This window comes from Triticum urartu, chromosome 7A, assembly GCF_056163025.1.
Source record: "Triticum urartu cultivar PI428250 chromosome 7A, HENAU_Tu73, whole genome shotgun sequence".
Taxonomy (NCBI): Eukaryota; Viridiplantae; Streptophyta; class Magnoliopsida; order Poales; family Poaceae; genus Triticum; species Triticum urartu.
This window is the reverse complement of record NC_141879.1, coordinates 673433462-673456245: the sequence shown is the minus strand read 5'-3', so window position 1 is coordinate 673456245 and position 22784 is coordinate 673433462. Positions and strand designations below refer to the sequence as shown.

Below are 22784 nucleotides of genomic sequence, written 5' to 3'. Positions count from 1 at the left end.
TTGTTACATATAAACCACACTCGGCAGGACTAGGGGTGTTATCTCTTCGAAGAGCCCCAAACCTGGGTATGTATTGCGTCCCACGCTCGCTCATGCCGACCTCGCCTCTGGAGCCCACCAGTGCCCTTGAGCCTCCTCCTATCTTTAGCCATCCCTTGGCATATGCCTTGCGCCCACCACGACACTACCCGAGGAAAAGAGAAGAGAAGACCTGACTACTTGAGCTAGATGCACGAAAAAGAGAAGACCGGGCTCACTCCCATAGTATGGAACTTCGCACCTTAAATCACCTCGATCAATGAACAGAAAAATGACGAAGTAGAACTAACTCCGATTGTACTATATCAGTGGCTTGTACGTGAAAAAAAGAAGACCTGCCTCACTTTCATATTATGGAACTTTAACCTTAAAATATCCTTGAATGAATGAAAAAATAGATTAAATAGTTTGTGGGTCTTCTCTAGCATGCGATGACCTAACAAAACACCTTCGATGAGGTAAACCCCCTTGATAAATGAACGGAAAAATAACGGATTGATTAAGTCACAAGTGGCGAAACACAGAACCTAAATGTTTCTTTTCGGCGTGCACACAGGGTTATGCTTGCACATATAATTTTCACTAAATTTAAATGCACACTATTTTTTCTTCTATTGCAACGTCCGGGCATATGTGCTAGTGAGGGACAAAATGAAGAATCACATAGCCCCGACGGTGTTCTGACTCCCCGTTAAGATGGGCTATTTTCAAACGGGCCGACCATATATTGGTACTCATAATAAATGGGCCAACGGACCATCTTACATTGTTCGGCCTGCTTTAACCATTACGTATTTCTAGATGGGGCCTAGTCTTATTCTAAAATAAATGGGCCTAGCCTTCGTCTATAAAAATACCGCTCGCCCGGCGGCCGCTAACCCTCTCAAAAACCCTAGCCTCCTTCGCCTCCTCCTCCTTCCTCCATCTCCGGCGGCGGCAGCGACAAATCTCCGACACCATGAGGCCACCGGCACGCGGAGGTAGTCATCCACCTCCCTAACCTCTAGCTTACTCTTCTTCCTCGCATCCCCGATCTCATGCGCTTACGCTGTTACGCTTGACGCAGGACGCGGCGGGAGGGGTTTCGGCGGCAGGAGCGACGGCGGCGGCCGTGGGGGCAGGGGCTTCGGCGGGAGAAGCGATGGCGGCGGCCGCGGCGGCAGGGGCGGCAGGGGAGGCAGGACGCCCCGGGGCCGTGGTGTCCGTGGCGGCGGTGGAAGGGGAGGGCCCGGCATGAAGGGCGGGAGCAAGGTGGTCGTGGTGCCCCACAAGCACGACGGCGTCTTCATCGCCAAGGCCAAGGAGGACGCGCTCTGCACCAAGAACATGGTCGCCGGGGAGTCCGTCTACGGCGAGAAGCGCGTCTCCGTCCAGGTCTGTGCTCGCTGCCCCCGTTCTTACTTTCATACGGCACCATATCACGCTCCTCCGTCTGCTCCGAGGGGAGAGGGAGGAGGATGGATAAACCTAGGTTGAACCAGCTTAGCTTAAGTGCAATCGCTTGTTCATAGGATCTTGTTAGACGATTGTTTCCTTGTGATATCAGATTTCATACTCTGTTGTGCTCATTGTGCATATATCAATGAAAGCATGCTTTTTTCTCGTCTGGTACTGCAGAACGACGACGGGACCAAGGTTGAGTACAGGGTGTGGAACCCCTTCAGATCAAAGCTGGCTGCCGCTGTTCTCGGTGGCGTCGACAACATCTGGATTGTAAGTTTGTTGTGCTTTAGCGTGTATTCTGTATATGAAACCTTCCTGCTCCAGGTTATTGTGTAAATTAATCCTATGTGGTATGCTGACCTTGCACTTGTTAATTCAGGCTCCTGGTGCTCGTGTGCTTTATCTTGGTGCTGCCTCCGGAACGACTGTGTCTCATGTGTCTGATATTGTTGGACCGGTGAGACATCATAGCTACCTTTATTGATCAAAGGTTTCTGTTTATGTCAGTCGTCTTACAGAAATCTTGTGGCTTGCAGACTGGGTTGGTGTATGCTGTGGAGTTCTCACACCGGAGTGGCAGAGATCTCGTCAACATGGCCAAGAAGAGGACCAACGTGATTCCCATCATTGAGGATGCTAGGCACCCTGGAAAGTACCGCATGTTGGTTGGCATGGTTGATGTTATCTTCTCTGATGTTGCACAGCCTGACCAGGTATACCTGTCATCCTATAAACGCTAACAATAACTATTTGCTTATTAACGTCGCCTATGGTAGAGCCGTCTATTGTGGTATGACATGACTGCTATGTTTTGGTCACCTTCTGTGGCTACATTGGAGCTTAGCAAATGATGAGCTTACTCGGATTCCCCTTCAGGACATCACAATGGATGATGCAAAATCGAGTATCTGATGCATTTTAAGCCCAATGCCAGTCCATTTCTTAGATATTTTGCTGCATTTTTTATCTTGAATTTGCTATGCTTCTGTTTTGTTGTCATTGCATTGGATGTTTCATGAAACTGTTCCCATTGCAATGGTATCCAATAGTACCATCCATTTATGTTCATAATTATTTGAACAGGGCCGCTCAGTTTTTGTAATTATGATTTACATTGGATTATTGTATGCGGTTATGGTTTATCAGTTTGTATTGCTTTCCTGGTTTTCTTTGGCTGTATTGGTACAATTGGTGATGATGAGCTTACTCGGATTCCCCTTCAGGACATCACAATGGATGATGCAAAATTGAGTCTCTGATGCTCTTAATGCCCAAAATTCCTACTTTCTCCATCGCCATATTTTTTCTTGTGTCTTTTTGTACACTTGGATTTTCTTGCTTCATGTGATTGTTGCATGAGTTGATTCTATTTCATTGGCTTGCCATAATTCGTCTCTTATAACTTGTTCTTTCCTTGTACTTATTTGTAACCTTCAGTATGGAAGGTTGATTTATGCTTGCTTGATATCGAACCTTGCCACTGCACAATTTCGGATTTGATGGAAGTATAATTGCTTCTACCTTTTTCCGGTTTGTTTTGTGACTTGTCCCCTGCTGATGGAACTCTGCTCCTTAAAAAGTCTTTTGTTTTGATCTTTCTTGTAGCATGCCTAGCTTCTGTACTAGTAGTATAATACTAAGAATTATGTTAGCATATTGAGGGTCGTTTTAGTTCCTACTGCCGATGACTGACTGAAATTGTTGTCAAGACGCCTTATAACCGACACTAACTTGGCTAAACTGTGTTGAAACTACTTAAGTTGTTGTCTTACTGATATGTATATATGTTTTCAAGGTTGCAGGGTTGAGCAGCCGGTTAATGTTATGTAATGTCAAACTGGAAGTTTTTATGTTTGAAATTGTAGACATTTCGTCTGCACTTTCATCTCTTCCAACATATTGATGATTATTGACTAAGATTAAGAATAGTACCTGTCTTCTGTGTTAGCTAAATACGCACAGGTTGTTTATTTTGAAATTAAGTGTTCAAATATTAACTTGAAAAACCAAAATGCCATTGTTTCTTGCCTTGCATAAGTAGTGCAAACATTCATTAGTGATTCTAGACTGTATTATTATCATTCTTAAACCTGTCAAACTGTCTTCTCTCCTGCAGGCTAGGATCTTGGCCCTTAATGCTTCATACTTCTTGAAGAATGGTGGTCACTTTGTCATTTCAATCAAGGTATGTCTGATTCCAGATTCAAGAAACATTTGCATTTGCCTTGGAAGATGATGTCCTGGTAAATGTCAGAGATTTGCATTGATCTGATGGTTCTTCCTCTTGCCAGGCCAACTGTATTGACTCCACCCAGGCTCCTGAGGCCGTGTTCGCTGCCGAAGTTGAGAAGCTGAAGCTTGAGCAGTTCAAGCCTTCGGAGCAGGTGACCCTGGAGCCCTTCGAGCGTGACCACGCCTGTGTTGTCGGTGGCTACAGGATGCCCAAGAAGCCGAAGGCGACTTGAAGGAAATAGTTTAATACTTCGTCGTGCGTTGTGACGGTCTGTCGTTAATTAGTACTAGGTCCTAGGTATGGTGATATGATCAGACAAAGTTGGTTCTATAGCTACTTGGTTTATATCGTGTTGGTGAGTGGCCGAATGCAATGTTGCATGCGTGTTAGCAATTGGTGACTTGTTCGCAGTGTTATCCATTTTGTTAGGCTTATTAAAGCCGGCTGATAACCTTAGCAGCCAGCATTGATCTGAAATATAGGTAAATTACTTGGCTTGTGTGGAACTGAAGCTAGACAAGCATGATTTCCTTCACCTGTCTAAATTTTATGCCCAAACCTGAGCTGAACCATGCTTTAATATCTTGACGATTTTCAGACACAGGGCTAATAGGCTTATCATGCTTTAGCCAACACGAAGCTTTGATCTTTGCGGAAAGGGGTGTCCAAATGTTTTGGCTCAGCTGCGTTTTGCAGGCACAACAGGAACATAATTCGGCGCAACTTTAAAATTCAACTATGCAGGCACACACCAAACTGGTGATGGTACAGGAGCGAGCAACTGCGAGGAGCTTCAGTCCGTGCTTCAGTCCAAACTGGTGGTGGCGCTGGCTGCCACGGAGATCGTTGGGCTGATGATTCTGACCGTTGTGTTCCAGCTATTCCGTCGCCTTGGTCGGCCACATCGGCAAGGTCGAGCTCACGGCCATCTCCATTGTCAACAGCGTCGTCGAAGGCCTTTTGGGCGGCCGATTTGGGTGTTTTGATCTATTTGTTAACCTTGGTTCAGAATTTTTTTAGGATGTGATCCTTTACCTACCACTAGGGTCGATGGCGGTAGGGTATATATACCAGCCTACCGTCAAGGTCCCTGATAGGAATAATACAAAAATAACTAATACTCCCTCCGTTTTTATTTACTCTGCATATTAGAGTTGACTGAAGTCAAACTTCGTAAAGTTTGACCAAGTTTATAGAAAATAATATAAACATTTACCATAAAAAATTTATACTATGTGAAAGTGCATTCAATAATAAATCTAATAATGTTGATTTGTTATCGTATATGTTAATATTTTTGTTTATAAAATTAGTCAAAGTGTACAAAGCTTGACTTTGACCAAAGTTAATATGCGAACTAAATAAAAACAGAGGGAGTAGTTAAAACTTTGAGAGTTATATATTTGTCTTAGCTGGCAAGAGCATAGTGCATCCAGTGCATCACTTTATGTTTATGCAATATACATGTCAATCGTGTATCATATGTTGTAAGAACTGAAGCCTCTAACACAAGTTGAATTTGAAGATAGCAGAAACCATGAGAAGCAGATGAAACTGCAAATAATAATCTATAAAAAATTGAAAACATAAGTAAAAAGAAGGAAGCTTTGAATTATTTAGAAGCAGTGTTTCTCCTCTGCTTGAATAAATTAGGACATGGCTGGTAAGCTTGATGTACATACATTACTTTATTTAATTGATTGAAATGCCTTAGTGAGAGATTCTCTCACTGTTTTCGGTTAAGAAAAACAGCCAATACAGCTCCTCCAATGTTTGAGTGTGATCATTATCGACATCTCTCTGCTAAGAACAGTGTTACATGTATCATGGAAGGAAGGCTATTATAGCCGGGACACATAGGTAATTCTGAACCAAGATAAGGCAGAAGATGAAGCTAAGGAGACCTGACTTAGCCATGCAAATCGCTAAAACTATTGCTCAAGGGTATGATGGTGTCAGCAGCTGCTCGTGCAATCAGAGCATAGAGGGCCAATTGCTCATCACGCTCTCGACCAAGAAGTACTTCATGAGTATAAAGGAGTCTCGAAGAGGAGGGTGCTCTGAATATGAAGTGTTTATTAAAAAAAAAATCCAACATACTAGAAATGGAAACATGGAAGTAAGTCGGCCGGCGCCTCTTCCATGGCGGTGTTGTGCTCCTCTCCGCCTTTTTTTTGTGTTCCAATCAGAGAGCTTTATTCAACTAAATAACTCCTGGCATCATCAGCTAACAAACTGGTGAGCAGGAAAGAAGGTCTCGAGCCAGTCCAACTTTCAGTGACCGTCAGAGTGCATGCATGTTTTGCATAAAAATGGGCCGGTACGTTGGCTGCTCTGGATACATGTTAAATATCAAAAGAAGAAAAAGAGGAAGCTAGCTCTCTAATTTCTACTAAAACTGGTGCCACCATAGAGAAACTATAGTGGCGAGTTTTCCAGAGATTAACGATCTCCAGGCAATCTGTCTTCATTATCACATGTGAGAAGTCGCGTAGATTTGTAAATATTACCCCATCTCTCAGCGCCAACGTCTCACCAATGAATGGATCGGAGATCCCGAAATGAGGTTTGCTCCACACACCAAGTAACCCACTGCAGGAGCGCGCAACCCCACCCGCACCAACCTTGTCGGAGTCCATTCCCAAAGCCGCATCCGTGTTGATCTTAACAACTTCTTCGTCAGGTGGTACCCAACCATATCCAGGAAAAATGGAGGCATGAGACTCTGGAATGTCGAGCAAAGCCAAATCCTGCCTGATGCGATTGACAGAAGTGAATGGATCGAGCTTTTCATCATCATGAGTAACTCTGTTCCTTGAGTGCCAGATAGACCACATGACCGAGATCATCACAGCCCTCTCCTTGTCAGAAAATTGCGCATCACATAGAATATCACGTGACCATGTATTTGGGTGTAAGCGAGGTCTTCGGATGCCAAAAAGAGCATGCGCTTGTTCCCAAAACAACTTGGCATGAGAGCAATGCACTAGGGCGTGCATCAAATCCTCATCCATTGCTAGACATACATTGCATCTGCTGATGACTTTGATATGACGACGCCGGAGGGTGCATTCATCTGGTAAAATACCGCGGAGAACCCGCCACCTTCGGCAACACCTTGAGCTTCCATAATAGTTTCCACATCTGTTCTTCGGTCTGTGAGGTATTGGTCACCGTCCCTCTCCGCCCTCATCGTCACTGTCTATAAAGTAGGGTCTAGTATATTGTCCTTATACACGTATTTGTATATGTATATAATTGTAATTATGATCATTTATACATTGAGACGTGAGGTTGGATGTCAACCACCCATGTAAAACCCTAAACCTGTGTTTCAACTTGGTATCAGCCAGATCGGGTCGCCGCCGCAAGTCCCTCGCTCTGTCGCCCGATCCTCTCTACGCGTAGCCGCCGCGCTTCCGATCACTGATGTTGCGCATGCCATCTTCCGCGTCACCGCCGCGTCGTGCTACTTCACGTACACGCATACGCAAGAATCCATCCAGCTGCTTGCTAGCCAGCTAGCTAACTTTGCCCGTACGGTGTCGCCGCTTCCGATCGCTGTTGCTCCACGTGCCATCTTCCGCGACTTGCTCCGCTGCCGCCGTTCCCTGTCCCATCTGCGCCGCCGCTGCGATGTCGTCCGCCGCTATGTCCATCACCCAAACCGTCGGCGCCATCGTCTCTTCCCCCGTCGCCTCGATCCCCGCCGCGCTCGCCGTCCCGACGATCTTCGTCCGCCTCAGTCGCCACAACTTCATGCTCAGGGGGGGAGGGGGGGGCATCACCAGCACCGTTCTTGCCGATGCCAACCTCCACGGACACCTCGATGGCACCAAGGCGGCACCGGCCAAAACACTTGTTGTCGGCACCGGCGACACTGCTACCACCGTCGCCAACCCGGAGTACCACCAATGGTGGGCTGAAGATCAACGCCTCAAGGGGCTTCTTCTCACCTCGATGGATGAGGATATTGCATGCCAACTCATTGGCTGCGAGTCGGCGCATGCGGTGTGGACAGCTGTCGCCGCCATGTTCGGAGCCCGGAGCCACGCCAATGTCCGCCACATCCGGTGGCAACTTCAGTCGCTGAGGAAGGACGATATATCTGCCACGGAATACATGCACAAGATGAAGGCCCTGGCCGACACTATGGCCGCCGCCGGCTCTCCGATCCGCGATGATGAGCTTATCGATCACATCCTCACCGGCCTCGGCTCCGCCTACAACTCCATCGCCGCCTCCTTGGGTGTGAGTAACGCACCCATGCCCTACTCCAGGTTTTACTCATTGGTTCTGTCCTTCGAGGCGCTGCAGGCACAACAGAGTGCGGTGGAGGGGTGGTCTCCCTCCGCGAATGTCGTGACCCGTCCGGGTTCGTACGGCGCGGGCGGATGCGCTCCCTACTCCGATCCCTATCCCACCCACGGGGAGGGGGGGGGGGGCTGATGGACATGGACGGCCATGGCAGAGCCGCCAGGGCGGTAATGGCGGCAACACCGGCGGCCGTGACCGCAACGCTGGTTATGCCGGCAAGGTGAAGGGGCCAACGCCGGCAACAACGGCGGAGGAGGTGGGCATTGCAACCGCTGGCGTCCCCGGTGCCAAATTTGCAAGAACTGGGGCCATGAAGCCGACGACTACCGCAAGCGCTATGATCAGGATCATAACTCCCGCTCCGCCAACTCGGCCTCCACACCAACACCGTCGACTTTCCTTGGGTGCTGGATACCGGGGCTACGGATCACTTGACTAATGATCTTGAGCACCTCCAGGTTCATGAGCGTTATGACGGCAAGGATCAGGTTCAGGTGGCCAATGGTGCAGGTTTGTCTATTTCACACATTGGTCATTCGCGTTTACCCGGTTCATCTCTTAAACTGCGTAACATCCTTCATGTTCCACACATCAGCCAAAATCTTCTCTCTGTTTATCGTCTTCTTTGTGATAATGACGTGTTTGTTGAATTTCATCGTTGTTTTTTCCTTATTAAGGACAAAGCAACCAGACGTGTCATCCTTCACGGTAGAAGTTACCGGGGGGGGGGGGGGGGGGGGGGGATCTATCCGGTCCCCTTCGCTCGTGCGTCATCTTCATCGTTTCGCCGTGCCTCCTTCGGTGTTCGAGTTTCGTCGTCGCAATGGCATCAATGTCTTGGTCATCCTACAAATAATGTGGTCACTTCCATTGTTCGGAGCCATGAACTTCCGTGTTCTAGTTCAAATAATTCATCGTTAGTCTGTGATGCCTGTCAGCGTGCTAAGAGTCATCAACTACCTTATTCTACTTCGTTTCATATCACTACTGTACCTCTTGAATTAATACATTCAGATGTTTGGGGTCCCGCTCTTGCTTCGTCGGGAGGGTACAAGTATTATGTTAGTTTTATTAATGACTACACACGCTTCATCTGGATTTATTTGCTTAAACACAAGTCTGATGTTGAGCAAGTTTTGTACAACTTTCAGGCTCATGTCGAATGCCTTCTGGATTATAAAATCAAGGTCGTTCAGTCCGACTGGAGTGGTGAATACCACAAACTCCATCGCTACTTTCAACGCACGAGCATCTGTCACCGAGTGTCATGTCCACATACCTCTTAGCAGAACGGTATTGCCGAGCGCAAACACCGACATTTGGTCGAGACTGGTCTTGCCTTGCTTGCGCACTCCTCTCTTCCACTTCGGTTTTAGGATGAGGCTTTTCTTACGGCATGTTACCTCATCAACCTTATTCCCACTCCGGTTCTCAATAAGGACACACCTCTGTTCCGTTTGTTTCATGTTCAGCGCAACTACTCCCCTATGGATTTTTGGGTGCGCTTGCTGGCCAAGTCTCCGCAAGTACAATGCTCACAAGCTTGAGTTTCGGTCCAAGATGTGTGTTTTCCTTTGCTATAGTCCTTTGCATAAGGGCTATAAGTACCTTGACCGTACCTCCGGTCGGATATACATCGCTCGTGATGTTGTTTTCGACGAGACTGTGTTCCCTTACTCTCAACCCGGTGTTTCGGTTGATCCTGCTTCTGACGTGCACTCACTTTCCCTCTGATGAACCGGTTCCAGATGTCCATGTGCGTAAATATGACCTATCCTATTTGTCATCTAACTTGTCTTTTGCAGGTGATATTGCTTTGAGTTCCCCCCAGGTACATGTTGCTGCTCCGACGCCTCCTGATGCGCCCGACGTGCATGTTTCGCCGCCCGAGGCAGGTGCGGCTGCCTCGCCCGATGGCGCGACCGCGGATGGGTCGCCACCCTCGCCCGGTCCGTCGCACGGGCCGCCACCCTCGCCTGGGCCAGTCCAGCACACCATCGTCTCTCGGCCCGTGTCGCCCCTTGCTGACGTCCCCTCAACCGTGACACCCTCGGCCGAGCCCTCGTCGCCATCGTCTTCTCCTACTAGCGGTGCAGCCCCGGCGCATGCTATGATTATGCGCCATCGTGATCATACACGCAAGGAGAAGTCTTACACTGATGGCACGGTTCGGTATGACTCTCGTCGTCATGCCTTCTTCGCCGCGCCGGTTTCCCATCGTGATGCTTTGGGTGAACCTGCCTGGCGTGCCGCCATGTCCGAGGAGTTTGCTGCTCTCCGTCACACTAACACCTGGGTGTTGGTGCCTCGGCCACCTGGTGTTAATATTGTGAGCTGCAAGTGGATTTTCAAAACCAAGCATCGTCCAGATGGGTCTGTTGATAAGCACAAAGCTCGTCTTGTTGCTCGCGGTTACACTCAACAGCATGGGATTGACTATAGAGATACTCTTAGCCCCGTGGTGAAGCCTGCCACAGTTCGCTTGGTTCAGTCTCTTGATGTGTCTCGTGGCTGGAGCCTCCGACAGATTGATGTGAGCAATGCCTTTTTACATGGGTTCTTGTGTACATGCAGCAGCCACCTGGGTTCGAGGATGCCACTTATCCCTCTCATGTCTGCAAACTTCAGCGGTCTATTTATGGTCTCAAAGAGTCAGTGCCTTTCGCAGCTCGGTTTTGTTGCCTCTAGATCAGATGCATCTCTATTCATCTTCTCCCAGGGTACTATACAGATATACGTGCTGGTGTACGTTGATGATATTGTGATTGCTGGCTCTACCTCCGCCGTGGTGGATCGTCTTGTGTAGTCGTTGTCTGCTAGCTTTCCCATCAAAGATTTGGGTCGCCTCGAGTACTTTCTTGGTTTGGAAGCGTCCTTTCGTTCAGGGGGCATGACCTTGATGTAGAAAAAATATGCTTTGAATCTTCTTCATCGCGTCAACATGGAGAACTGCAAGGCCACTTCCACTCCGCTTGCTACATCCGAGAGTCTCTCATGTCATAGTGGTGCACTACTGGGTAGAGATGACTCCTTTCAGCATCGCAGTGTGGTTGGAGCACTTCAGTATTTTACCCTCACTCGTCCTGATATCTCCTTCGCAGTGAACAAAGTGTGTCAGTTCCTGTCTCAGCCAACGGAGGATCATTGGGAAGCAGTCAAGCGTATTCTGAGATATGTCAAAGGTACGCTAGATATGCGACTACGGATTCGTAAGTCCAGATTTACTGGAGTGAGTATATTCACCGATACGGACTGGCAGGCTGTGTTGATGATAGGCGTTCCACTGGTGGTTTTGCTATATTTTTGGACCTAACCTTGTATCTTGGAGCTTGAAGAAGCAACCCACAGTCTCGAGATCAAGCACTGAGGCAGAGTATAAGGCATTGGCCCATGGCGCGGCTGAAACCATTTGGATAGACTCAGTTCTTACAGAACTTGGAGTCCCACGGCAGCGCACTCCTATATTGTGGTGTGATAACTTAGGGGCAACTTACCTGACGGCGAATCCAGTATTTCATGTTCGGACTAAACACATTGAGATTGATTTCCACTTTGTGAGAGAACGAGTAGCTGCTTGTGAGCTGGAAGTCAGGTTTATTTCTATAAATGACCAGTGAGCGGATGTATTTACTAAACCCGCTACTAGAGAGATGCTAGATCGTTTTAGAACCAATCTGAATCTTGTATGTAGTTCAGATTGAGGGGACATGTAAAGTAGGATCTAGTATATTGTCCTTATACACGTATTTATATACGTATATGATTGTAATTGTGATCATCTATATATTGAGACGTGAGGCTGGATGTCAACCACTCATGCAAAATCCTAAACCTGTGTTTCAACTCCGCCGGCCTGATCCAGTTCGGCTTCACCTGCTGCTTCTCCTCCCCCACCCAGGACGCCATGATCCGCGACCTTGACCTCTCCGTCTCCCAGGTCCTTCCCCACGGCTGTGCCTGGAGCCTCTATGCTTGCTCTATTCGACTTCTTGGACTAAAAATGTTGAGTAACTTGGTGTCTGCGTGTGATGCAGATCTTGGCGTTCGGCTCGCTGTCCAACGTCGGTGCCATGGTCGGGGCCATCGGCAGCGGCCAGATGGCAAATTGGTGTTGCAGAAAATGTGTAGGTGAAGATTTTTTCTGAAAAAAGTTCAGCATTTTGTTCATGTCATATGCTTGCAAGTTGCAACAAATCAGTGCTTGACTACACCGAAGTTCTATTCCTTTATCCTCCAATAACAGCGTAATGGACATGCCTACTGAATTTTCAGTCGTTAACGATGGCGCCATGGCGGCGATTCAGAATATCATCGGTTGGCTTGTTATCTCCTTGACAAATGTATGGCATGATGCACCCACATGTTTCCCAAGCTTATTTTCTGCCCTTTTTCTTCTCGTGACGCTAGGAGCTTCATGCTTTGATGATCGATGTTTAATCCACAGGGCTCATCATTTCTGTACATGGGACGGCTGCTTGAAGTATTTGGTGTCGGTGTCATATCATGCATGGTTTGTAATGAAGTATCTTCGGTGCATGATTATTTTGTGCCTAGGATGTTCACGCCTTTATGCTTTAAGATTTTGAGTACTTCTCAGCTGGTTCAAAAATATTCAGAAACGAAAGAGCAACGATGTGTCAATATATTGGATGCAGAATGGTCCATCAGAAAGGCAAGCACCGCCTGCTCGATCTAGCTAGGGTTTCATTACCCGCGAAGCTCTACCGCCAACCAAGCCAAGGGCGTGAGCGGTATGTCACCGGCCGTTGTCGCTGGAGGGTCATCTTTGAGGGCCATCTTGTGCGATCTGCAGGTACTACGATTATTCCTGCATCCGCCCTTATTATCTTGATTCTGCTAGCTAGCTAGGCCAAGTAAACTTTCACGAGATTTACGTAGATCGGTTGAAGCACTATTGATTAGCCCGCTAGAATCATTCATTACTATTCTTCGACGACTTGTTAATCCAGGATCGGTAAAGGAAATTGCAAGAGAAACCCAAAAGGAAGGAGAAGCCGTCGATGCTACGATGAAGGGAACAGAAGAAAAAGAATATTCCGGCGACTGCCATCACAAAAATGCTGACGATGACAGCGTTGGCAGCAGTATATAAGATGATGACGATGATGGCTGGTACCATGACGACATTGGCGATGATGGTGTGTTCCATGAAATCTACGGCAGCAGCGACGACGATATCGATAGGGAGTTGCCACCCCCAAGTCATGGAATTTCCTGTGATGGGGACAGTGATAATTTACGCGCGGCTTACTCCTTTTCTCAGTACCGGGTGGAGCTATTTGCCGTGCGGCCCTGCTTCCACTTCGTGGGCACCTTATTTGCAACCAATGCTCATTCCTACTACTGGGCCTCCCAAGAAGAAAAGGATTGTCACAGTGTCGATTTAAAGGTACGCAATATTCGATATTTTCTATTTTTTGTATCTCCTTCTGAGTTGTTAATTATATGATGCTAACAAAAAATACATGTGCAGAACAAATTGACCTTCACTTAGAAGGCGGTGCCCTTACCGACACCTTCTGGGTCAAACTCAAAATCATAGAGGATGATGGCACAATAGATCATGATGCCTGTCATTCCTTCTCCTTCACGGTCGACCCATACGTTTGCAACAATGTCATGACCCGCGTCATCTCGGTTACACACAACCGCAAAATAGAATTGACATTCATGGCAACGCACTCGGCCATACAGGCCAATGTGCATGTCAACCTTGATTTCCTATCTTGCGATGATGCCACGAGGACGGGCGCCGTCTACCATGTCTATGGTGAAATCACCGCGCACCATCAGCTCTACAACGGCCGGAGTGTCTTGCTCTTTCCTTGTGGAGAGGAGAACAAAGCGGAGGTCGTTGATGGTGAACTTCCACTGTTACGGAGGTGTGCAGTTGTTCCTGTATACTTGGAGCCGCTCCTGATGCTCAAGTTCGACCTGCATGTTCCAATCCATTGTGATCATGATGACGGTGTTCGTCGTACCATGGCCTTCCGTGACAATGTTACATTTTACCGTGACCAGTTTGAAGAAAAAATAATCTGCAGTGCTAACCATGGAGAATGCCACCATGGTCAAGTTAGAGTGCGGATTACATACCAGTAGCAGCTGCAGTGCACGGAGATTCAGTGATGTAAACTGAACTGAAGTTCTATCTAGCTAGTATTTACGTATGGATTGCCATTTATGCCTTTTGAGCAGCTTGTAGTTGGAGTTCATGGTTTTCGGTGTCGTGGCTTGGGCACTCCTGCCTCCGCCTCTAGTGTGAGGCACACCCGTTGAATATCCATGTGCACCTTGCTCGTGCGATGTGCAGTTATATTTTGATCTACATTACCTAAAATATTGCATGTCTATCCTTCTAGAAGTTGAACCAGCTGCTTGAAAGCACACTTGCAAAGTAAACTGCTAGGTATAGAATAACTAATAAAATGGGGAAAAGATGCATTCTCAAAAATTTGCTCTCCTTCTGCTGTAGATTCATTGTGATGTTGGAATGATATCCTCTGCTTCTGATTAATTGCACTCCCCTCCCTGTGTAAATTTACTTGGGTGAGCTCAACAAAGGTTTCATATTCAAGCTTTGACAGGGTTTCCAACATCTTGCAGTGCAGTTTGGCAAACATGATTTCCTTGCAAGGTGCTCTTAAAAACAAGGGTTAATTTGATAAATGCCACTCCAATTATGGCGATTCTGAGAAATGCCACCGCAATTTCCAAACTTTGGAAAATGCCATCTAATTAACCCTATAATTTGTGCCTCTAAACACGACTTGAAAATCATGAGGATTATAGATTCTTGTTTTCTTCTGAAAGAGATAATTGAGGGAAATACATTTGCTGAAAGAGATACAGCATAAGCTTCCTGTATATAAACAGGATCGAAATGAATCATAATTAATGGTTATTGTCGATAAAATGGCAGAATGAGTTGTATTAACCAACCTAAGTACCTAATCTTGTTACGTCCATTGGACAGTGTGCAATCAAAATCATGTGATAGTTTTCTAACTATTTCTAATCCAGTAGATTGGATACAACACAAAGACTGGTATTTTAGATTCAAAAGAAGAATCAAATATCAGAGGCTATCTGAATTCTGAACTTACTTTTGAATCACGCCGCCACTGGTCCATTGCCTCCTCATGATAACACCATCAATCATTAGGTTGGTTACCAACCATCAGTATGTTCACCCTTGAGAAGTCCAGCCTAGGGTGCTACAATTAGGATCCCCATCAGATAAACCAATAACTATATTTCTTGATGTAATTGGAGGGATTCCACTACCATAACAATAGGTGGATGCAGCCGTTCAACCCGGGTGAGGAGCATACAAAATCTGCAAAATAAGGAGATTAGAAGATGATAATTTCTTTAATAGTTCGATACACATAGTATTTATAGATGGTTGCTCACATATCTAAATGCCACATTTCTTGATTCATGCCTAGCAAAAATTCCTTGCAATATTTTCTAGAACCAGGAACAATCACTGCATTGTTCATGGCAAGGAGAACTGAACCTAGGTGCAAACCTATTAAGGGATAGATGGCTTAGACATGAATCAGTAAAATTCAGAGTTTCGAATATAAGTCAACACCTGTCATTCCTCCAACTCCCTCGCATCAACTCCCTATGGTAGCATATATTGAGCGATTCAACTCTGTTGCTGCCTTACTGCAGCCATTACAACAAAATATGCAGATTATAAAACATGTAAAGAAAAAGGGGAGAGCTGTTATTGTCACATGCACTGCTCAAAGTAGATTGGTTTATCTGAACCTCCATGGACAGTGCCCACCATGATTTAGAGAAGTAGAAGCAGAAGAGCATGCAAATTGCAAAGGCAGGAGAAGAGCTACAGAGCGGATCTGGTCAAGGAAATAGATTCGTCAGTTGAAAAAGGTAGGATGTGTGGTACCTGGTTGGATCTGGAACGGCTGGCCCTTAGCGGCGCAGACTAAGCGGATCCGTGTCGAGAGAGAAAGGTGCAGGAGACGAGGCGGCAGTGTGTCTGGGCCAAGAGGAGGCGTGGACAACTGGATGCCAAGTTTGCTTCCTTCTCCTTCTCCGGTGGCCGGCGTCTGGCCTTGGGCCAAGGCGGTGGCAACCCTAAGCATGCGTCGAGGGAGAAGGGGTGGGGGCGATTTCCTCCTACTCTATCTTTCTTCTGGGCGAAGCAAACGACACGGTGAGGCATCGAAAGGCAAGCTGCCGGTCCTTTTTGTCTGTAGCTAATCCAACATGGACATCGCGAGAGCACGCCCCTCTCCCGACGCATATTGGGTTAGATGTTCACAGTAATTGCAGATTTCACTTTATCGAGGTCACAGCACGACATCAACTGAACACAAACTAACAAGCGAATGAAGCAATCCAAAGCATCTCCAGGTTCAACATTCTGAGCTTTACAAAATTGCAAATATAGGTAAATATGTGTTCCAAGACTTTCATCATTCCGACCCGAAAAACCAATACATAAGCGATAAGCCCACATAGTTCTAAGTGTCTTGAGGCACAGAACAGAAAGGGAAAAGAATGGAGAAAAGAAACTATGGTAAAATAAAAATCTCCCAGCGCTTCAGGCTATCTTGAACTGTGTCTTCAGCCTGCTGATAAGCTGCCAATTTTCAGCGCTCATTTCATCCTGTAACAAGACCATTCAGAAGTGTTAAGAGAGTAAGGGTTAAAAGATTGCCCTATGTTAAATGAACTATGGAATCGCGAGCGTATTTACCCGAAAGCACTCTTTGAGCACATCGATGGATCTCCTCGAGATCTCGCTGACCAGCTCATTGCTAGAATCAAAATGGCGTCCATAAGACCGGGATTTCTCCTGAGGGCTGTCACCGCTTATCTGGCAGAGGTGATGGCAATTGTTATAAGCTTTTTCAACTTTCATGTTGCAATTGCCACAACTACAATATCATGCTTATGTATGCACTAGCACGTACCTTTATGGCCACTACTCCATTCCTGGCCGAGAAAATCTGATTGCCATTGGACGTTTGCATGGAGGAGATCCTCCCGAGAACTATTATATTCTTGCTTTTATCCTTGCTCGGGGTGAAGACACATATCGGGGTTCCCACCTGAGACACAGTCAAGAAATCAATTACTAACATCAGCAACAAGATCAAATCATTTCGAATCGATGATACACTTGACAACACATAACTAAAAGATGTACCTTGACGACACCTTCCACAACTTCAACGTCGCAAACAATTGGATCCTTGCTATGGTAGACACGGTTTGGCAGAATCTTCAGGGTGCATGGGAAAACTGCCTCAGCTGCAAATTGCATTTTCTTCGCTTCCTTCAATCCCTTAATGTGCTCAGTATAGATGTTGACGAGCCTATATACCGTATCAGCAGTAATAATCTTCAACCCTGATTCAGCTGCAAGGGCACTAGCCTCAGGCATCACTTTGACGTCAAAGGCCAAGATGACTGCATACTCTTCTTTCCGCTTCAGCATGGCACTTGCCTTCATGACATCCTGTTTGTACACGGGTCCTAAGTTCCAAGCATAAACAGGAATGTCCACACTACTGCTCTTCAAGTGCGCAATGATAGCTTCCAAGGTTCCAACACTGGAAGCTTGCAGATAGATGCCCTCCTTGCAAGTCTTGATACTACTAACTTCTTGAGTTTTTGTTCCCTTTTCGTTCTCATCTGTCGTTCTAATGGCCATATCAATCTCTTGCATTGCAGCTGCTTCAGCTTGTCGCAAATCATCCCCTGGCTTCACTACAATGAGAGAAGTGCCAGCCATTGCATATTGAAGTCCCTGAAGAAATACAAATAAGCAATGAATTTTTTGACAACGGATTCCAACGTTCATAAGGCATGGCAATGGAAATGAAACTCACCCGTGCCACAATTTTTACCCCCTGCGCAGCTCTGACCTCCTTGTGATGCTTATATGCACCCTGGAGGAACAGAAATGATGATACATTAGGTACAACATTCGAAATTTTTGTGAACTCAGTCTCAGAAATTCTACTATTGAGTTGCCATATCTCAGTCAAAAACTCAAAATCTTAAACAGAGTACACAGGCTTCATGAAATTTAAGAACTATATAAAATATGCCAGCAAGCAAGACTTTGTAAATTCAATCCAAAATTCATCTGGGTTACAAGTGCACATGTTTATGCTCCAATGAAGGGTAGGACGTATAACAGTGTTCTGGACAAGTCAATACACACATGATATATGATATTTATGGTCTCAGCAGGATACCACAGACCAATTCAACTACTGAAAATGGTGCGACTGCACAGAAATCTTGGATTTCTGGATAGAGAACATTAAAGAGACCAATTGCGAGCAATAAAAAATATAATATCCTGGTGGTCAGAAGCAATTGATTATGGATCCTAAATTTTGAAGATATTATGATTATATATGCGGTGGGGAACTTAACAAATTGTAATAATATATGCGATGAACAGCCATCCGATCGAAAGAAATATGGTTCTTCAAAAATAGGCCGAGAAGCAAAAAATAAAATTGTACATCATAAATTTCATAATTGACATATTTTTCCAACAATCAAACACTGATAAAAAAAACATGCCAATATGTGTTAAAATTTGTGTCGTTCGAACAGAGTATCCAGAATTCTTGTTCCCAGAACTAACAAGAAAAATATGAATGCACAGAAGAAAATAAGTGTGGACTCACCTTAGCTTTGAGTTCTTTCATTGGATGAGGGGTCAACAAATCTCTAATAATGGTTGTAACAGGCATCTAAAGATGTAAAGGTTAAAGTCAGAGATGAAATTGTTCATGCAGCATTCAAGGTAGCATGTAAATCTCAAATTTCATAAACTTTATATACCTGTTTAGTGCAAACAATTACTTGATCCCCTTGGCGCAGCACACCATTAATCAGTACTACGTCAACAGTAGTTCCCAAATCTTTATGTTCATTGACTTCTAGTACTGTACACTGAACAAACATATGTGGAGAAGATGTCACATTAGGTTAATGATTAACTTCAGTAGAGAGAGTTATGGATTAATGTTTAACGAACCAACCTCTACTGTATCGTCATAGGCCAGCTTATCTGTAATTATGTCAGGCAGCCATCGCACCAGTAGCAGTAGAAGATCTGGCACACCTTCACCGCTGGAGGATAATACAGTAAAATATTGTCAAAGGCTAAAACTGCAATTAACATAGGAGAAACTGAAACTTAAAACATAAGCAACGAAGTATATATGTGCTAGTTGTCACACCTTTCAGCACTGGTCGGGACAATGTTAACCACTTTTTTCTTCTTATTGTTTTCATAGTAAGGAGCAGTGTTGAAGCCATTTTCCTTAAAATCTGTTACAACCTGTTTACAAACAATCGAATCATCAGAAAATTTCAAAGAAACCACCTGTAGTTCAATGCAAATTCGGCATAACCAAAGAGATGCACAGAACGTCACAAGGGAAAATACCTTAGTTAACCTCCATTTGTATTCACTTTTGACGTCATCAGATTGCTTCTTGAGCGCCTCGACTATTGGTGCATTGGTACATTCCTTCCACCCATAGAGCCGGTCAACCTTGTTCAAGGCGACAATGAAGCTCACATTGTGGCGTCTCAAAAGATGGAGGGATTCAACTGTCTGCTTCTCAAGCCCCTTCGTAATATCGACGACAACCACGGCGGCGTCACACATACTCAATCCCCTTGAGCGCATTTTACTGAAGGACTCATGGCCAGGGGTGTCAATCACGAGCAAACCAGGAACTTTGATGGCGGTTTCAGCTTTTAAACTCGTCCTGTCCCTGATGTTTTCAGCCGGTAAGTAGGTGGCGCCAATCTGTTGTGTGATGCCCCCAGCCTCCCGCTCCTGCACATGCGTGCCCCGGATGCAATCGAGGAGCTTCGTCTTTCCGGCATCCACGTGCCCAAGGATGCAGCATATCGGTGCCCGAAGCTCCTTTTCATCTCCTGAAGCTACATCCTGAGCGTCGAAGATATCCTCCACAATCTCATTGACTGCATTGTCTGGATTAACGACCGGAGCAGTGGAGATAACATGTTTCTCTTTGATATCTTCTTCAGAACCAGATGAGTGAGAATTGCCAGCAGCAGACATGACATCAAATTCATCGAGGCTCTTGCTATCCCAAGCATCCTCCTTCTCATCATCATCATCACCGATTGCTGTTCTGTCCTCTTCCAATGATCCATCGCTTGATCCCTCCCCCAATTTGAGCGCCTCATTGAGGGCGGCGCTGTTTTCCTCTTCTTGCGAAACACCGCTCGAGCCCTGGTCTCCTCCCACATCAGCTTCAGATTCGACAGTCTTGGGCTTCAACGCAGGTCTCCTGGAGTGATACACCGGCCGCTTCTTCCGGCCATCATCCACACCAGCAGCACCGCCGCCCTCAACAAGGGGGGCGGTGATGCCGAGCCGCCTGCGCGCCTCCTCCGCGCGCCGGCTCTCCTCCCGCTTCCTCTCCTCCAGCCGCCTCCGCTGCCTGTCCTCCTCCCTCCGCTTCAGCTCCTGCTCCCTCAGCTTCCTCCTCTCCTCCTCCTCCTCCGCCTCCCGCCGCCCCCTCTCCTCCTCCGCCTGCGCCTGCAGCTCCTGCTCCCGCGCCCTGCGCTCCTCCTCCTCCTTCTGGCGAGCAAGCCCCTCCCGCAGCGCCCGGAGGCTCACGCCCCCCGCGCCACTAGCCACCTTCTTCGCGCCGCCGGCGGCGGCGCGGGACGGGCCCGCGGTCTTCCTGGACGACATGGGGGTACGATCGGTGACGGTGCCGGCGGTCCAGGTTGGCGGGGCTGCTGCTCATACGGCGGAAAGACACCCGCGGCGGAAACCCTAGCGTCGTACGGGAGATCGGGTCGGGCGGCGGCGAAGGGCGACGCGGGCACGGGAACGGGGACGGGGTCGCGTTGATGGGAAAGTGTAGGCGTGCGTGGCTACATATATGGGGCCCCGGGTGCAGTGACCTGCGGACACGTTTGCAGATTCCAGCTGTCCTTTTGCGGGCAAACATGTTTGAGTTTGAGTTTGAACCCAAGTTTGCAAATCACGGAAATAAATTCTGCAACCAAAACCGTTTGGTTCGTTTGGGTCTAGGACTCTAGGTCGAGTTTTCTATCCAGTTGTTATCTAGCACGTGTCCACCTAGCTAGCCTTGTGTTTTTTTAGACTGGCCTTGGCCCTTGTGTGTTTTCCTTCCTAAAAAAAACCCCTCTGGTTTAGGGAAAGTTTTCCTTCACGTAAACTTTTGGCGTGGTGTCAACACTCCATCAGCCATTTTGATATGCTTATTGTGATAAGTATATATATCAGCCATTGCCTTTTTAGGATCGTGTAAACTCTATCCACCAAAGCATGTGAGAAAATGAATGAAATAATATGAACAAGGTTTTCGCTGATCAAATAATATTGATCTGGTAACGCCCCTTCATATTGTAAGAAATTATATTGCATCCATGGATCAAAATAAGCCCATGGATGGTAATCGACTATATTTGGGGATGAGTTCCACGGCATATGCATCAATAGCATGGTTGAAGAATATGGATGGTGTGCAAACCAAAGATCTTGATGGGCCAATGCAAAGATTTGGCTTAATTGCTTATTAGCTCCATTCTTCATTTTTACTGCGCTTCTTGTAACACAAGCTTGAGCATCATTCTTATTTTCACCACTTCTATTGGGAACCCATGCCATGTTCTTTTTTTCATGTTATTGTGCACTAAGTGTTTGCAATTTATTCTTTTTACAATTCGAAGACCTGAGTGAACGCCTCGTCTGTGATTCTTTTTCAAGCAATGACAAATTTTATTCTCTTAACTCATTTTCCTTAGATTTGGCACTTTGATTTTCAATGGTTGGTTGTATCATCTCTTTGCTTTTAGTAGCTAATGTTGATATCTTACTTGGCTTTTTTTTTCATTTTACTCCCTCTGTTCCCAAATAGTATAAGTCTTTATAGAGATTCTAACAAGTGACTACATACGGAGCAAAATGAGTGAATCTACACTATGTCTACATACATCCGTATATGTAGTCCATTTAAAATGTTTAAGAAGACTTATATTTAGGAATGGAGGAAGTACATTAGATCTGAAGTAGCACATTTACGATCATCTTTTGTAACACGGTAAACTTGCTTGAACACCTATTTCTTGTCTCTTGAGCTCCAGATCGTTCCCTTATATATGATTGAAGCGTATGATTTTTCATCAAATTTTTAATCCTCTTGGAGCTGTATAATTTTAGAGAGATGGTCTAAAATAAGATAAAAATATGTCTTTGAATTCATGCCTGTCCCGTGATGGATATAGAAAATTACCATATATGGAGGTAGACATTGGCATTGATGGCCCAAAAGGAGGATATGAAGATGAATAAGGATATAGAAAATTACCATATGGAGGTAGACATTGGCATTGATGGCCCAAAAGGAGGATATGAAGATGAATAATTCTCCCTCTGCCAATGCATGTCTTCAAACTTGTGCCTAGGGGGTGATCTTGACTTCTTTGCATTATTTTGCTGATAAGCATTTTTGTTCCTCTTCTACTGGAAATTGGAGACTCGCCATAACTCACCATATTTTGCTGATAAACATATGGAATACTCGCCATAACTCACATTCTGTTGTGGCTCCTCTTCTACTCTGGAAATTTGGGACTTAGCTTCAGTTTTTAGTTCTTTTACTATTCAGCATATTAATAGATCTTCGAATCTCCTGGCTCACCTTTG

General features: G+C 46.0%; 2 protein-coding genes, 1 long non-coding RNA gene and 2 other non-coding genes across 5 annotated transcripts; 3 read left to right on the top strand and 2 right to left on the bottom strand.

Moving 5' to 3' along the window:
• The first annotated feature begins 883 nt into the window (after window positions 1–883).
• LOC125522026 (rRNA 2'-O-methyltransferase fibrillarin 1) lies at window positions 884–4221 on the top strand. The gene is made up of 7 exons (XM_048687091.2): window positions 884–1019; window positions 1106–1413; window positions 1657–1752; window positions 1862–1939; window positions 2019–2195; window positions 3599–3667; window positions 3774–4221. Exons 1-7 carry the CDS (start codon window positions 998–1000, stop codon window positions 3945–3947), a joined length of 924 nt encoding a protein of 307 aa, XP_048543048.2. The 5' UTR covers window positions 884–997; the 3' UTR covers window positions 3948–4221.
• On the top strand, window positions 2324–2398 carry LOC125526168 (small nucleolar RNA snoR60). Its single transcript, XR_007291588.2, has one exon. It is a non-coding gene; the product is annotated as a small nucleolar RNA snoR60 (small nucleolar RNA).
• LOC125526169 (small nucleolar RNA snoR60) lies at window positions 2672–2745 on the top strand. The gene has a single exon (XR_007291589.2). It is a non-coding gene; the product is annotated as a small nucleolar RNA snoR60 (small nucleolar RNA).
• Window positions 4222–15035: 10814 nt separating the features above from the next.
• LOC147961328 (uncharacterized) lies at window positions 15036–15733 on the bottom strand. The gene is made up of 3 exons (XR_015610356.1): window positions 15654–15733; window positions 15341–15392; window positions 15036–15270 (listed from the first exon to the last, which is right to left on the bottom strand). It is a non-coding gene; the product is annotated as an uncharacterized LOC147961328 (long non-coding RNA).
• Window positions 15734–16439: 706 nt separating this feature from the next.
• LOC125522731 (eukaryotic translation initiation factor 5B) lies at window positions 16440–20972 on the bottom strand. Its single transcript, XM_048687768.2, has 10 exons — window positions 19512–20972; window positions 19303–19403; window positions 19102–19192; window positions 18902–19012; window positions 18745–18810; window positions 17929–17988; window positions 17244–17846; window positions 17008–17145; window positions 16791–16910; window positions 16440–16700 (listed from the first exon to the last, which is right to left on the bottom strand). Exons 1-10 carry the CDS (start codon window positions 20799–20801, stop codon window positions 16635–16637), a joined length of 2646 nt encoding a protein of 881 aa, XP_048543725.2. The 5' UTR covers window positions 20802–20972; the 3' UTR covers window positions 16440–16634.
• Between the last annotated feature and the right edge of the window lie 1812 nt (window positions 20973–22784).

What these genes read in the sequence shown, in the direction of transcription:
- LOC125522026 (XM_048687091.2), top strand. Translation starts at nt 998, where the DNA reads ATGAGGCCACCGGCACGCGGAG. An exon ending in TGTCTGATATTGTTGGACCG is followed by an intron (nt 1,940 to 2,018) that starts GTGAGACATCAT and finishes TGTGGCTTGCAG; the next exon opens with ACTGGGTTGGTGTATGCTGT. An exon ending in ATGTTGCACAGCCTGACCAG is followed by an intron (nt 2,196 to 3,598) that starts GTATACCTGTCA and finishes TCTCTCCTGCAG; the next exon opens with GCTAGGATCTTGGCCCTTAA.
- LOC125522731 (XM_048687768.2), bottom strand. Translation starts at nt 20,801, where the DNA reads ATGTCGTCCAGGAAGACCGCGGGCCCGTCCCGCGCCGCCGCCGGCGGC. An exon ending in GTCCCGACCAGTGCTGAAAG is followed by an intron (nt 19,193 to 19,302) that starts GTGTGACAACTA and finishes ATTATCCTCCAG; the next exon opens with CGGTGAAGGTGTGCCAGATC. An exon ending in ATGGAGTAGTGGCCATAAAG is followed by an intron (nt 16,911 to 17,007) that starts GTACGTGCTAGT and finishes CACCTCTGCCAG; the next exon opens with ATAAGCGGTGACAGCCCTCA.